Genomic DNA, 14763 nt, shown 5'->3' with positions numbered 1-14763 from the left:
GGAAATGGAAGTTCTCTATCCCCTCTCACAGACACAATCGCTCTTCAACTGGCAAGATCCTGCCTCAAGACACACAAACTGCTGCACTGAATGGGGACAAAGGTCTGCTTTACTTCATGAATACATGCTCAAGCTGTGGCAGAGTTTATGCATCAGGAATCAAGTGTTATTCAGTTCTTGGCTTAGCGAAGTCGCCTGTCTGTATTTTTTTAAAGCTGTATTTTGCCAGAAAGTTTTCTCTGCAAAGTCTTCAACAAGAAACAGGTCTTAGGGAATAGTTATTTGAACACTATTAGTACCATGTGAAGACATCAACATTTACCTGTCGCAAGTACAGAAAAAAGCTAGAATACTGGCCAGCCTCAGGCAGATAGGAGAGAAACACTGTAATGCAGATTGGCAGAACCGTAGAATCTTTTCTAACCTTTTTCAGAGACTGTAAAACAAAGAAACAAAAAAATTATTGGAATATTTATACAAAGTCTTAGGAAAGCAGAAAGAAAGCAGAAGGTGGATTCACTTTTCTTAAAATCTATTTTTAACCACACATACAATTAAAAAAAAAAATCATACATGGAAATGGTTAAGCTGAACATTAAGTTAAAAACAACCCTATTTTTTATGGTTTGTAGTATCTGATTCTTCTGCAAAATTTCCATTTTATTTTTAAGCTACTGTTCAGTGTCAAATTAAGCATTCACTGAAAACAACATACTATAATATTTAGGGAAATGTATCAGTATCTTCTAACTGATCTCCATAATAACCCATTCCAAAAGATGCTAGCAAATAATATATCCTGATTATAACTGTTTCTCTCCCCAAATTATGAGAGTATTTTTCTTTGTATGTTTCTTACACTCATTCACCCATAACATGAATCAGTTTGAGTAACAAATAAATTGTATAAAATATTCTTCAAGTATGTCAGTCATCTCTCAACATTTACAACCAGTAACAGCAGGATGAATTTCATGAAGAACAATCCCTCTTTCCTCTCTTAAGATACCAAGGTGTAACACAAACACAAATTATCTGAGTAAGTGTGAATAAGTGAACAAGTTACTAGCAAGACTGCACGATATGTTTTAACCCTTTCTATATATGCCAGTAGAAAAAACAGGCTTTATAGATCCATTCAATATTAAAGAGACATATAATCAAATATGGAATTCCAGAGTCTGAAGAGACAATGCCAACCAAAAGTACAAAGCATAAAATGAATATGGAAAAGTCCTATAATATCAGGTTTTGGGGTCTGTAGCAGTATAAGAATTCAGTATTTCTCTTACAATAAAACAGAGTAAGGATGTAAAGCATTTTCCCTTTGGATTTTACACCAAACACTGTTTCCAAGTCAACAACCATTTAATCCACCAAGTCTGTTCTATTTTTCAAATGTAGTTAGATCCTTTTGTGCAAGAGCAGAAAACAGAGATTATGGTATTTTGAATAGTCAAGGTACCAATAAGATTAAAGATTTCTCAGGCTTACTAAATGCAATTATTATTAATCATTAGTTATTTATTAATTACTTATTGAAGTGCATCTTACTGCAAAAGGGTCTGCTTGTTCCCATGATATAGAAGCTCCCCATGAAGCAGGTCTCATTTTTTCTGGCAGAGATTCTGGCACAGCTAGCAGGATGAAGCAGATGTCCACAACAGCCACCAGTGTGGCCACTAGTACAACCTGGTTATCTCCATAGCTGGCTGACAGGTATGCTCCAATGGCAGGACTAGTTACCAAACTTGCTGCAAAGGTGGCTGATACCTACACACAAGAACAGTTTATAAACTTGTTGAAGAGGTCCTTCTGCCATTGCAGAAAAATGAAGTCATTTGCTCAACACTATCACTCCCACACCCAGAGGTGTGGTTTAATAAAAACAAAAAGTCAAAATTTACTCTTAAAAAAAAAAAAAAAAAATCACTTATTATAGTAAAAATGGGTCCAAACAAAGTTTTTCCAGCCTCCTCCAGAGTCCACCATACAAGACAGGATTTGCAGTCTGCAGCAAGTCTGGCTCAAAGGAAAATGGCTCTTACTTTCAAATGGACTAACTTTTCTGTTTTGTTTTCCAGTTATGAGTTTGATGACATCTCACTGAAAAAGTTGTCAGCACATTTAAATGCCTGCCTAAGTGAAACTGAGACTAAGCACTCTGGGTAACGCACAGAGTAATACATAATGCCTTGGTTAACAGTTTGCATTTTAAATACTGAGCTACCACTGGACAGCACAGCAAACTAGGAGATCATTAGCTATGGCAACAACTTCAACAGCTAGTGTATTCCTTCCTACGATGTTGTAGTGACATGCAGCTACTAACAGATCACCAATTATATTTACATACAGCAAAAAATGATAAAAATCCAGTGCTGTTAAATTTCACTATAAAAATCAGAAAAGGTTAGAATAAAGCTAGTTTGTTTGGGTTTTTTAATTACTACTTTTTTCCAGTCCCCAAAATAAGAACACTCTGTATAACTATTTTATAAAATAAGTAAGAACACAAGCTAGAAACCTCGCTTTATACCAAGCTAGAAAAAAATTCCTAAGAAAAAGGTCTTTATCTCTTCCTAATCAATTTGTTATACATGATCAAAACAAGTGCACTTTTGTCTTTCACTTCATAGAATTTCAGACTGAGCCTTTTCTGTTAACAAAAAACTGTTTTAAGGCATGAAAAATATATGCTCTGAATATACTTATGGCCCTCTTTGTAGGCAGGAGAAATGAAGTGGTAATTCCAGAACTTCTAAACCTGTTTTGTGCTCTGCTATAACAACACACATGCTTGATTCAAGAGAACTAAGTCCTTTATTTTCTTAAATGTTAAATCATCATCTGAGGAATGATACATCCCTAAGGCTAAAAATAGAGAAAACTTAAAAGCTCAAAGTATGGTACAGTCAGCCAAGAATCACGTCCATTACTATCTGTAGAGTGAAAACAGATGCAGAAGATGAAGGGATAAATGATGTTCAAAGGCTAAGGGCATCCATCTACCAATGTGCCTGCAAAAGCCAAGACAACACAGATATTCAGGAATACAAACTAAGCAGGGACTGTATTATCACTCAAAAGGCTAGTTTGTACTAACTGAACTATTTTCTTCTTCTCTTGATAAAAGTCCTTCTATATTAAAAAGAAATCACAAAGTGCAATTTATGGGTGGTGGAAAGATATTGCAAGATCAAGTTTTAAATAACTCATATTGCATTTAATAACACTTCTTGTTGTGCCTGCAGAACTTAGAACATGTTTTGTTACATATGCCCTCTCCACGGTTAAAATTGTTAAATTATTATTCTGTTCCTATAAGCAAGGAGCAGTCTGTGCATCACTAAAATGTCTAAATTAGATTTCCCAAACCCTAACGCAGTGCCTTGATCATGGTTCATTCCTTTCTCTATCAACCTCATTACACTAATCAGGAAAAAATGTGCACGTCAAAACACAAGTTCAAAAAAGGTCAGATTATGACCTTCATATTTCAAGTTCAGTGTATCTTACCAGTCCATAGGCTGTAGTTCTTTCATGTTCTTGTGTTACATCAGCTACATAGGCAAATATTACAGAAAAGGTAACAGAAAAGATTCCAGATACTGAAATCATAGCGAAATACCACCTAAGAATTTAAAAGCAAGAATTAGAAAGTTTAAGCTAAGACTTCCTGCTTTTCTCTTACTAATCAAGCAAGTTTGTACTTAATCTACAAAAACTGTACCTCAAGAACTAATGTAGAGGTTTACTGGAGACAAATGATTGTGCAGTCTCACTTAAATACTGGAAAACATAATTTCAATTTTTTATATTCTACTGTCCACTTTACATCAGCCTAAAAGAAGTGGCCCCTTCAGGACACAGTACCTATACATTTTCACACAGTCAAAGCTTAAGCAAGGTTAAGTTATGCAAAAGGAATTATCTTAGAACTCAGTTTCTCAACCAGTTAAGGAATAAACTATCATATACAATGCTTCAAAATCTGAACTCTGAATACACTCAGTGTACAAGAAGTTCTTTTGTAATCCTCCCAAGTTTCACAAAACATGTAAATGAAACTGAAGGCAAGTCATTTCTACCCAGTTAAGACTGCAAAGTTGCCTAGTCAAAGATTTAAAAGATCTCGTTTGCAGCAATTGAACTTTTCTGTGGTCAATAAATTCTAAGGTTCATTTAGCTTTAAAAATGTGCTTATTACCAGCACTGGCAGTCCTCAGGGGAAACAGATGAACAGCTGAGCTTAAAAACAAGTTAGACAGGGCTATCAAACCATGTCAATTACTGTTATACTTGTGTGAATAAAGTAACTAATTCACATTCTGTAATTTCTACTTTTAAGATACACAATTTTAACACCTCTTAAACAAAAAAGCTCCAGAATAAAGCAAACACATCTTGAAAGGAAAGTGGTTTTCCCTTGTCTTATTGTTGCTCTCCCACTTCCCTGAACTATTCCTCTAAATTTTTGCTGTACTGACAAGCTCTTACTGCAGTCTGTACTACTTACCATGGACTTATTCTCATTAATGGAATTGGGGCACAAGTGAAGAAGACTGTAAGAAGAAGGAAATATTTTCTTCCCCATGCATCTGATAGAGCACCAATTAGCGGAGCACTGAGAAATGACAAAAAACCCTGTGACACAAGAAAAACAATTAATGTCTGTATTTACATTTCCTAGCTTCATTTCAACCACAATATAAAAATGGACTAAAATTGCAATTTGATTTGAAATTAAACACAAAATTGTAGATAAGGAAATGGTACACAATTTCTTCTACAGACTACTTCTCTATGTTTCAAGTTTTGAATCTATTAGACCTGAGTGCATTAAAAAAACAACACAGAAGAGTCATGCATTTTTTCAAGATCAGTTTTATTCAATATAGAAGTACCACAGACTGCAAAAGTTTCTTAATCTCCAAAACCTACAGCCTAGTTTCACAAAAGACATCATCTTAGCTTCTATCACGAGACTCGTGCTAGTTCCCAAACCCAAATTGCCCTCTGATTTGGACTGTCCTAAAGGAGATTTTTGGGTAACCTAACTGTTCTCTGAAGCAAAGTAAACAGAACATTTACTGCTTTATACTACATATTTATTATGTACAGGACCCTTGCACATTGCAAGAACTATGAGGACAAGCTTGACACCTTGAGACAGTGGAACACCATAATGGCAAAAGTGGTAAAAGTCAAACTTACAGCTACAATTGTCATGGAAAAATATTGACTAAGGATCAAACACTAGATTTTTCAGCATTTCATAAAGTCTTTGAATCTAGGTTTCAAATATGTTCTGTATGACACCAAAGAATTAAAATAAGCAAAGCTTTTCACAGGATTGTTGACTGCAAAACCTCCATAACAGATGTATTCTTCTTTCCTCCTCATTAGTGTATCGTTCCCTCATCAACCCAACTCTGCCATAAATCCAAACATTAGAAGATACATGGTCCTGTAAGCACCTCAATACACCGGAAGTCTACTCCAGCTAACTTTAGTTAACCTCTGGTATTCAAATATAGTCACCTTCAAGATTAACATATGTGTACATACTACTATACTGAATCACTATTCTGCCAAATCACAATGAATAACTCTGATTTCAATGATTTCAGTAAGTAAATTGAAAGCAAATGCTGTAAAGCCAGGCTATCAGATGCTAGGAAAGTCAGATACCTTAGTTGAAATTAATGTTTTTGCTTCTCAGTCAGATTTCAGTAGAATATGAACTAACGCATTCTGCTGTCACTCAAAACACTTCTGATGTTTCATAAACAGCATTTTAAATAACGTACTGGACACTGAAGAGCAAGCTCACTCTGATCTAGGCTCCCCTGGTTATTACACCTCTTACAGCAATATGTACATTTAGACCATGATAGTAATGCACTTTTCTACCTATGTGCTCTGTAGAAAATATATCAGGAATTCTTCATTTACCACTTATAAGTGATACGCATAGTTACAATGCACTGAGAATGGAGTTGAAAGAAAACACCAAGAGGAACATGACCATTGTTTTTCTAAGAGAGCAATGCAAAGTTAACTTCCTTCTTCAGTTCGAGACATCCCAATGCCCCTAGTGCATGGTGTTCTGCCAGATCACCATGACATATGTCAAGACAGCAAGTCCATCCCAAAGATGTCACGTTCTTACAGCTAAAAACAATGCTTTAGATTTGCTACAGAATACAAAGCTAAATAATTTCTGGCTGCTATAAATTAACACTAAGTGCTAACATAACATATGTTACACTAAGCGCTTTGAAGCCTCCCAGTAAGACAGTTAGCAAAGAACAGACTTTCAAGTTTTATTTAACGCTTGAGAAATTTTGCAAACTTTTTTTGTGGCAACAATCCAGCAAGACCACTGTATGACTGCAGTAATGTAAGTAAACTATAAGCTGCCCAGCCAGGGGTGAGGGGAGAGGGGGGAGAAACACATGACCCAGACACCACAAAAACCCTGCAGAAAATTAGCTTTTATACTACATCTTGGACAAAAATCATAGCATTTAAGTGCTTCATTTTTTATCTCAATTGTGTCATCATGGCTGCATTCATCTGCTTTTGATCTAAATCATCTAACATTAGGAAGCAGACATCAAAAACCTTGCTCCATTTTCAGAAGGATCGTTATCAAGATTACAATAGCTACAAATGGTACCTATCCAAGTGAGAAGAATCTAAACTTCTAGAAACATTTCATTTGTTTTAAGATGCTACTGTTTAGCTGTAAATCTTGACCTGAGCCCAAGAACACAACCATTACAATGAAAAAATAGTTAAAGAATTAGTTACATTCTCAGTATTCAGGATGTTCTTATGGAGAATGCAAGAGAGATAAATTACAATGTAGGAACACATAGACTACTTAGGTCAGAGGTTTTAAAAAAATCTTACCTTAACACCTTGGATAAGACCATTCATTAAAAATGTGTGATGGGAGAATGTTTCATGTAAGACCTGACAAGATAAAAAAGCATTATTTGAGTCAGGAGAGACAGGAGAAAGTTGATTCAAAGTTTAAATTTGATTTGTATAAGCAGGATAGCTCTATTAGGACTTGATAAAAAAGTATCTTACCCCAGAACTATATTTGTCTTCGTGATAATATTCTGAGAAGGTTTAATAACAATTTATTTGCATAAATTCAGCTGCTGGCACAGACCACACTGTACTGCGGAGACACTTTGGTTTGAGGTACTTTGCTCGAAATGGGGATCAATGTAAGAAAAAAGCATTTCCACATGGTATAAATCAAAAGGCTGACTAAATCATTCTTACTAATTAGGAGTGAAAATGTGATTCAGCTAACTTACTCAGTCAATAAAAAAACAATGCTATATTCACAACTGCCCAAAAAGGCACTGTGAAAACTGTTTCTGAACAAATCGTAGATATTCATTAGTCACATAATCAGAAACACTTTTGATGACCAAGTAGATGCTTATAAATACTAACCACAGTTTTTAGTGTTTTATGTATCCTTTAAGTACAGCTATGAATTCATTTAAGGTGCTTTACTAGCAGTCTTAATTCAAGGGCAAGTATGTTAATCTATACTAAACAGATTTACCATAAATATGCAAGAGAGTTAAAAGGCCACACAGGTCCTATTATGTCAATTTAAAAAGTTGTTCCAATGATCACAGCATGTACACACATGTACTTCAAATGTATTTGCTGGTTTTATCTACAGATAAGTGGCAACAACTAGAAAAAGTATTTATAAACATATTGAGAATGCCACTAGCCTGCAGAAACACCATACTTTAGTGTCACTGAAAAGTATCATTTTCCATGGATGACTGAGATTCTCAAATCATAAGTTCAATAAAGGTGGTTGTTCCCATGTTAACTACTGATGAGATAGTTTTGCTTATTTTCACCTGGTTTTCCTTCTGGTCTCATCTACTGTTTATACATTTAAAACAATTTTACACTGGTTTGACCACTGATCTCATGAAACGAATGGAGAAAAAAAAGTCAGGGTTCAAGTTAGACATCTAGAGAGCAGACATCTTCCCAGTTAAAAGAAAAAAAAAAAAAAAAAAAAAGGAAGCTCACAGAGTCAAATATATTTATCTTTCTGTAATGTGTTTTCCAGTATTTTTCCAGGGACGAAACCATGGCTGATATCGGTTCAAGCTTTCGAGATTAATTTCCGTTACTTTACAGGCAGAAGAAATTAAAGTCGACAAACTGGTAGAGGAAACTGCCTTACTCAAGTTCTACTGATTAAAGTATTTACATATTGAAAAAAAAAGCTGATACTGAATACAGAATATTTCATTAAGGGATCAATATTGCTTATGGTGATTTACTAATGTTGGCTTACAACTCCATAAACAAGAGTAGTGAGTATAAGTTTTGGGTAGTGAGCAAAACAGCCTTTCTGTGTTTCATAAACACTTTAAATCTTTTCTTCTCCAAGTATAGCCTCATGTAATAACCACTACAGCTTTTCTGACAGATGTCAAAAGAAGTAGAAAAGTAATCTAAAAAATGTTTAAATAATCTCAGTTATATTAGCATACAGTTTATTTTGACAATACACAACACAAAATTCTAACCTTACTGAATGTTGACAATGACCTGGAGAATCATGACACAACCACAAAAAACCTGAGTGATCATGAGCTTTGATCAATGGGTCACAGATTTCCATTTCTGCCCTTTCTAGAAGACAAACCTGCTTGAGCAAAAGTGGGCAGCTGTTACTTCAAAGGCTGAACCTTGCTCATAAGAAAGTTCCACATGTCTTCTAGTACTGCTGTCTGATCAACAAGCCAAGGTAGGTAACCACAAGACATAAGGGTGCAGGGTATTAAGCTAAATTTGAAATGATTTAAATCAAATATCAGTCTTTAGGGTGTGCAAAGCAGATTACAAACAAAGATGATCACCCTCAAGAGCACAGAGGCCATTTACACCTGTGTAAGGTAAGTTATACCATTATATGTAGCCCAGTGCTTAAAGTTTACAGTCCAATGCAACAGCCTCATAAATATTCAAGACCACATAAGAGACAAACACAACTTTCAAAATACAAGACATTCAAGGCCATAGCTGTACTGAATCCACATACTTTAGACAAAGCCTTTAGCTTTACATTAGTAGCATTTCATCACACTTTATTTAAACACAATACAATGACAAATACAAATTTCAAGAATTAACATTTTAGCTGCATGTGACAGTACTGCTTCATATGGAACTATTTCAACTGAGTATACTGTTGAAGAACCCACCTAACAAAGTTTTACTGAAGTATGGATTTTTCTGAAGCCTGCACAAGAACTGTTTGTACATTATCCCTTTAAATGAGAAGTGTCAAGCTAAATCAACTTGAAGTTGAGCATTTCCAAGAAAACAAGGAAAGAAAATAAAAAACAAAACAAAACATGAAAGACTACCCAGTCAGCCCACCCAGTGGGCAGGACAGCATGATAGGATGGTAATTTAGTGTGACATCTACTTCATGGAAATTTGTTAACTGTTTATATGGACTCTTTTATTATTAAGCTATGTTAAGAAGATCAGAGATTGTCTTTAGGAAGGTTAGACAAACACCTTTCTAGAGCTATGCAGATTTTATTCAGAGTTTGGGGAGGGAAAATAATTAACTCCAAGTACTTTCAATCCCACACGACCTTGCTCATCACATATTCAAAGTGCTCTCAGATATTATCTGATGAAAAACTGGACTAATAGACTTTTGACAACTTCTCTCATGCAAGCTTGATTTCAATGAGTAACACCCATGTCTTCAGAAGAAAGGCTTCATATTCTATTACCAAACACTCAAATTATTTATTCATCCAGAAAACAACTGCATTCCAGAATAGATTAAATACTTATAAAATCTATTTCTTACATGAAAGCCTTTACATTTTACTTCAAGTTCCATGCTGGCAAAACGCCTACCCCATAATAGAATACAAATTTTATTAGAAGATGCATCGTTTATCCATTGGTATGACTGGAAGACAAATTGAATAATTAAGTCTTAAAAAGAGCCAGAATCATCAGAGGCTCCTCAATACACTGAACTAATGTTACTCTAAAAGGCAGAAAAAAAGTTATAGTAGTACAGTATTTGGCTAATTTATTTTCACTATCTTTTAGTCTTTCAGCAGTCCAGATCTCAGCTGTGGTATACTACTACTGCACAGTGTTGAATGTTAAGACTCCTGGAATTCAGTTAAAAAGGTAAGTAGGAAGTGTAAAACAAATTAAAACCCCGATATCTAGGAATTAGCAAACTAACATTAGTCATTCCTGCCATGGCAGCTGATCAGTGATACTTACCGTTAGCATTGGAGTTGTTAAGAGCCCCCAGGCAAAGAATTCTAGGAATATGACCACCACCGCATGGTATACGCTTGGCCGACCAATACTTTGTTGCTACGAAAGAAAAACACACGCAGTTCATTACATGTGCAAAGATCTCCTACAAACATATTTTGAGCATGACCAGCTTTCAGGATGACCTACTACCAAGCCTTTGGGAACAATAAGAAGCCAAACAAGGGTGGAGAAAAGCTATTACAAAACAACTAAAGATCTCTGGGGAAGTAGAAAAAGTTTGTTCTCGCGAACTCCTGCTGACTGAAGAGAACCATTTTCCATACTCCTGGCATTGCCCTGCACTGCTCTCACCTGCAATGTGCCTTCAGGCTTCCTCCCCTATGAGCACTAATCACAACCCTTCCACTGCAGCAGGACAAATGGTGTAACTTTCCCTGCTACCTCCACAAGTGTCAACAAAACAGATCTTGATTTATTAAGATCACATCACCTACAAGAGAACTACAACAACGTACGTGACCAGAAGAGCACTGATTTTCATACTTGAAACTGTCAAAGTAGGAGAAAAGAATCACAGAATCACAAGGAGCAGCTTACGCTGTCTGTACACCCACTTTCTGCTGACCAACTGATTTCATGCTTGTGTGTGCCCAGACTGGAGACCCAGCAGCTATTCTGCTGGTCAACAAGGAATCCTAGGAAGAATTAGCAAACTATAGAAATGCTCAAGATGCTGCCATTCAGGACCCAAGGCCTGCATCCCAAACAAGAGATCTGGAATCTCTTTATTCAGATGAACCATTCAGAACTCTTGGGTAAAGCAGATTTAGCCAGAACTGCTGCTTTCTTTCACTTGTATGTGCCCTTTGCCATAGTAACTGTTTTACAAAGTTTTTTGTGTTCTAAAATTACCCTTTCCATTTCCCCTAGCACTAGTTCTGTAGAAGATTGTTTTTCAGCATTTCTAGCCAGAGACACTATGCTCCCACGGGACTGGCAATTCTTAGAAAGGAGCAGTACAGCGCTCTCAGCTGGTACTCCCATGCATACTTAAAGTTTACCCACTTCTCTGGCACATTGCATAATCTAGTAACACAGGATTCAGTTGACAAGACATCATCTAGCGACAAGTTTCAACCTGATTGTGTCATTTCAGCAGGTGAAGAGAAGGGAGAACATGAAACACAGTCTTCCCACTGAACCCAAAAATAGTCAAGACGGCCTTCCATGAAGGTAGAACAGAGATGCATTTGGTGTTACTCCCCTGCTCAGTACCTTTACTCTAGATATATAAGAATTACAGGTTTAGAAAATGCTTGTATTACAAGCTTTATTTATGCTAAAAGTCTATAGTAAAGATTTTTAAAGAAACCCCTACTAACCAAACACCCTAAGTGTCCAGATATCTAATAATTTTTAAATCTATCAGAGTTTATCAAAACCTGTAGCAGCAAACTCAAAGTAACCCGGACAGTATTTTTTCTAGCAAGTAAGATTCAAATTACTTTCTACATTGCAGCTTGCTTCAAAGCTTGAGGATTTGAATAAAACAGTTCTCTTTCTCCTGGGAAATAATATGATAATATCATAGAGCAAAGATCACCTCTGGGAGTCCGGTAACTTTCAAGTATTATCAACATTGCTCTGCAGGTTGCCATGCAATTTTTCATCTCTAAATAGCAAAGATTCCGAAGATTATAGGGGGGAAAAATCTTCCTCATTGAAGAAGTCTGCAAGTACTTCTACAGAATGTAATAGCATAACGATTTTAAGAGCATTTTTTTGCTAACATATATGCCAGTCCAAGTAGCACTTAACACAGATTACACTGAAGCCTGACGATCCCTCCCATGGCAGTTCCCTCTGGAAAAGGCAAAGTTTTGCAGCAGAGAGCAGGTAAGGTTCTCCCCAGCCTTTCTCCTGCTTCACATCCCCCCCTACCTCTATACCACAAAGGATTACATTGGACCATAAACCTCTGGTTTCCAAACAGTTCTAATGCTGCTAAAAATGAAGTTTTGGAGTATTTGTTGGGTTTTGTTTTGTTGGGGTTTTTTTGGTGGGTTTTTGTTTGGTTTTTTTTTAATGTTATTATTACATGCAAATTTGAGCTGAGATTTACATGGTTTACAAGAAAGATGATGTACATACACAGACATGCATTTTTCCCACAGAAGTTATCTAAAAACTCCTGTGAAAGAAAAATACTTGTGTTGTACTAAGCCTAAATGAGTACTTCCTGAAGACTAAAACAGTTTGCAAATAATTTTTGGCAGTACCATGTAGCTTACAGATAGTTGCACTGAACTACCTAAAAAAAAAAAAAAAAAAAAAAAAACAAACAAAAACACACACAAAAAAAAAAAAAAAAAAAAAAAAAAACACAAAAAAACCCCACCAACACTCTACTCTATAGCTTTTTGAATCCAAGACATAACCTGGAAAAAGAGAATTTTAATCCTGAAAGAAGCAGGCACCTTTCAAGCATTCCACAGATATTCTAGTAGCTACCAACCTATGATCCACATAGACCATTGTTAATAATTTTCAGTTTTCTTTACAGAGCCCTAAATGTGTAGGTTAATTCAAGAACACTTGTGCGAATGGCTGCATCAGGAAACTAAAATCATGCAAACAGGCTAATTCAGTGACATTGTCAAACAGAAATGTAGATAGGTACTTCTTGGATGCATATCTTTTCTGTAGATCCTAAAAACTCTTATCATAAATACGTTCAATTTTTAATCAAACAGAGTTATTTTCAAGTAAAGAAAAGAGCTTATGACTGATGATATACACAGCCTGTACCACTGATAAAAAAGCAACAAAACTCTATAGTTTCAGAATCATAGAACTTTCTAAAAACACTTCCGAGTTGCTTCTAAGATGAAGGTACCTCAAAAGTAATGAGTGTGGCTCATTCCTATGTCGAGAAAATACTTCGCAGCAAAACACAACTGCATGCAATCTACATAAAAAATGAACATGAGACACACATGCAAAAAATGCTTATGAACTTAAGTACAAAAAGCTTTCAGGCTCTTGAACTAGACAATATGGGGACAACCTACTGAATTCTCCATGGTTAAAATGACTTCAAATAGAATTTCAGAAGTAATAGTCAATATACAAGTTGTTTTCATCATCCCCCATGCCCAAATTTTAAAGTGTTTATGTAAAAACTAAGTGCCCTTAGGAAAGTCTTAAAATCTGTTACGGGCTTATAGTCCATCCGCACAGATCTCCTTCATATGGCAGCCCAGTGTGTGGGCTGAGAAACTATGTACGAACATTACGATTGCTTTCAAATGCAGCTGCCTGTCAGGCTGTTATACTGGCATAATCAATAATGAGTAAAACATTACTTAATCTCAAGTGCTTAACAATAAAAGTCTAAGGCCAAAATTATAAAATCTGAAGTCCTAGAAGGTCTAACAAAATATCTGCTATTACTCCAATCTTGCACTCCTGCCACTCCTATGTGTCTTTTTTCCCATATCCAAGTCTAAAAACATTTTTTCTTTGAGGCAGAATAAACCAAAAGTTCATTTGAACACAACAGGGAGAACTACTGGGATGCACTACAAACTTTTTTAAAAACAGAACACAGCTGTTGAACATTAAGAAATCCAAGAGAAGATTTCAAGATCATAAATCCAGCTGGAGAGGAATTGTTTCTAGAAAAGAGGAAAAAATGCAACAGTATCTGTAAGAATATCTTATCATAGATATTTTGAAGGAGAACTAGTGTAATTCACTCTAAAATATTCCGCAGCAAGATGCAATTTTATAGCCAGTCCCAGACCTTCAGAGTAAAGCTAGAATTGACAGTATTCATTTATTCACACAACTTTTAGGTGGCTACGTATCTCTTAATTAAAATCTATAATTTAACAATCAAAGTTGTTCAAATGGCTGCAAAAGCACATTAACATTCACTTTCAAAAATGCTTAACTGTTTCTCTTAAGCAATGTGCATATTTCAGAACAAAGCCACTTCTCACTGTTCAAATCTTGAAGTCCTCCAGAGCACCTTTCTGAACTTTTCACATTGATGTGCGCCATGTAGTCCTGCTAGGAAGATTAAGAAAAAGACTCAGCTGGATAAATACAGCATGCTTTTTTCCTCCCCTGAGGGTGAAGCAGCAGAGCCTACTGCCAACACGTGTTCTCCATCCTCAAAGGGTTTCAATATCCATCTGACAACCTGCTCAGGCCTGATCCTCACAGCTGATCCTCTTGATCTGAGAAGTAAGAGATTTCCCTGAAGTACCTTTTCGGTAAACCTGTTATCTCTTAGGCAGATAACAACCAAGCTGAACTTCTGAACAATCACAGGAACTTGCCTTTCTCCCCACACACCCTCCTCCAGCAAGTTCTTTCCCACCAGGCAGTAGGGTCTCCCAGGACAGCCTGCTCCTTGTTTGTTGT

The 14763-nt window shown here is 36.0% G+C and overlaps 1 protein-coding gene across 3 annotated transcripts in view; it reads right to left on the bottom strand.

Annotated features, from left to right (window-relative positions):
* MFSD14B (major facilitator superfamily domain containing 14B) overlaps window positions 1–14763 on the bottom strand; it is a 32154-nt gene that overhangs the window by 10941 nt on the left and 6450 nt on the right. For 2 of the 3 annotated variants that reach the window (XM_065045782.1, XM_065045781.1), the window contains exons 2-7: window positions 10333–10428; window positions 6922–6984; window positions 4520–4647; window positions 3520–3634; window positions 1555–1773; window positions 323–436 (exon numbers count right to left, since the gene is read on the bottom strand). In XM_065045782.1, the coding sequence (XP_064901854.1) occupies window positions 323–436; window positions 1555–1773; window positions 3520–3634; window positions 4520–4647; window positions 6922–6984; window positions 10333–10428 (735 nt within the window). The remainder of the gene's footprint in view (window positions 1–322; window positions 437–1554; window positions 1774–3519; window positions 3635–4519; window positions 4648–6921; window positions 6985–10332; window positions 10429–14763) is intronic. The other variant, XM_065045783.1, reaches the window with a different exon arrangement.

This window comes from Columba livia, chromosome Z, assembly GCF_036013475.1.
Source record: "Columba livia isolate bColLiv1 breed racing homer chromosome Z, bColLiv1.pat.W.v2, whole genome shotgun sequence".
Taxonomy (NCBI): domain Eukaryota; kingdom Metazoa; phylum Chordata; class Aves; order Columbiformes; family Columbidae; genus Columba; species Columba livia.
The sequence above is the reverse complement of the archived record's forward strand: the minus strand, read 5'-3'. Positions and strand labels throughout refer to the sequence as shown.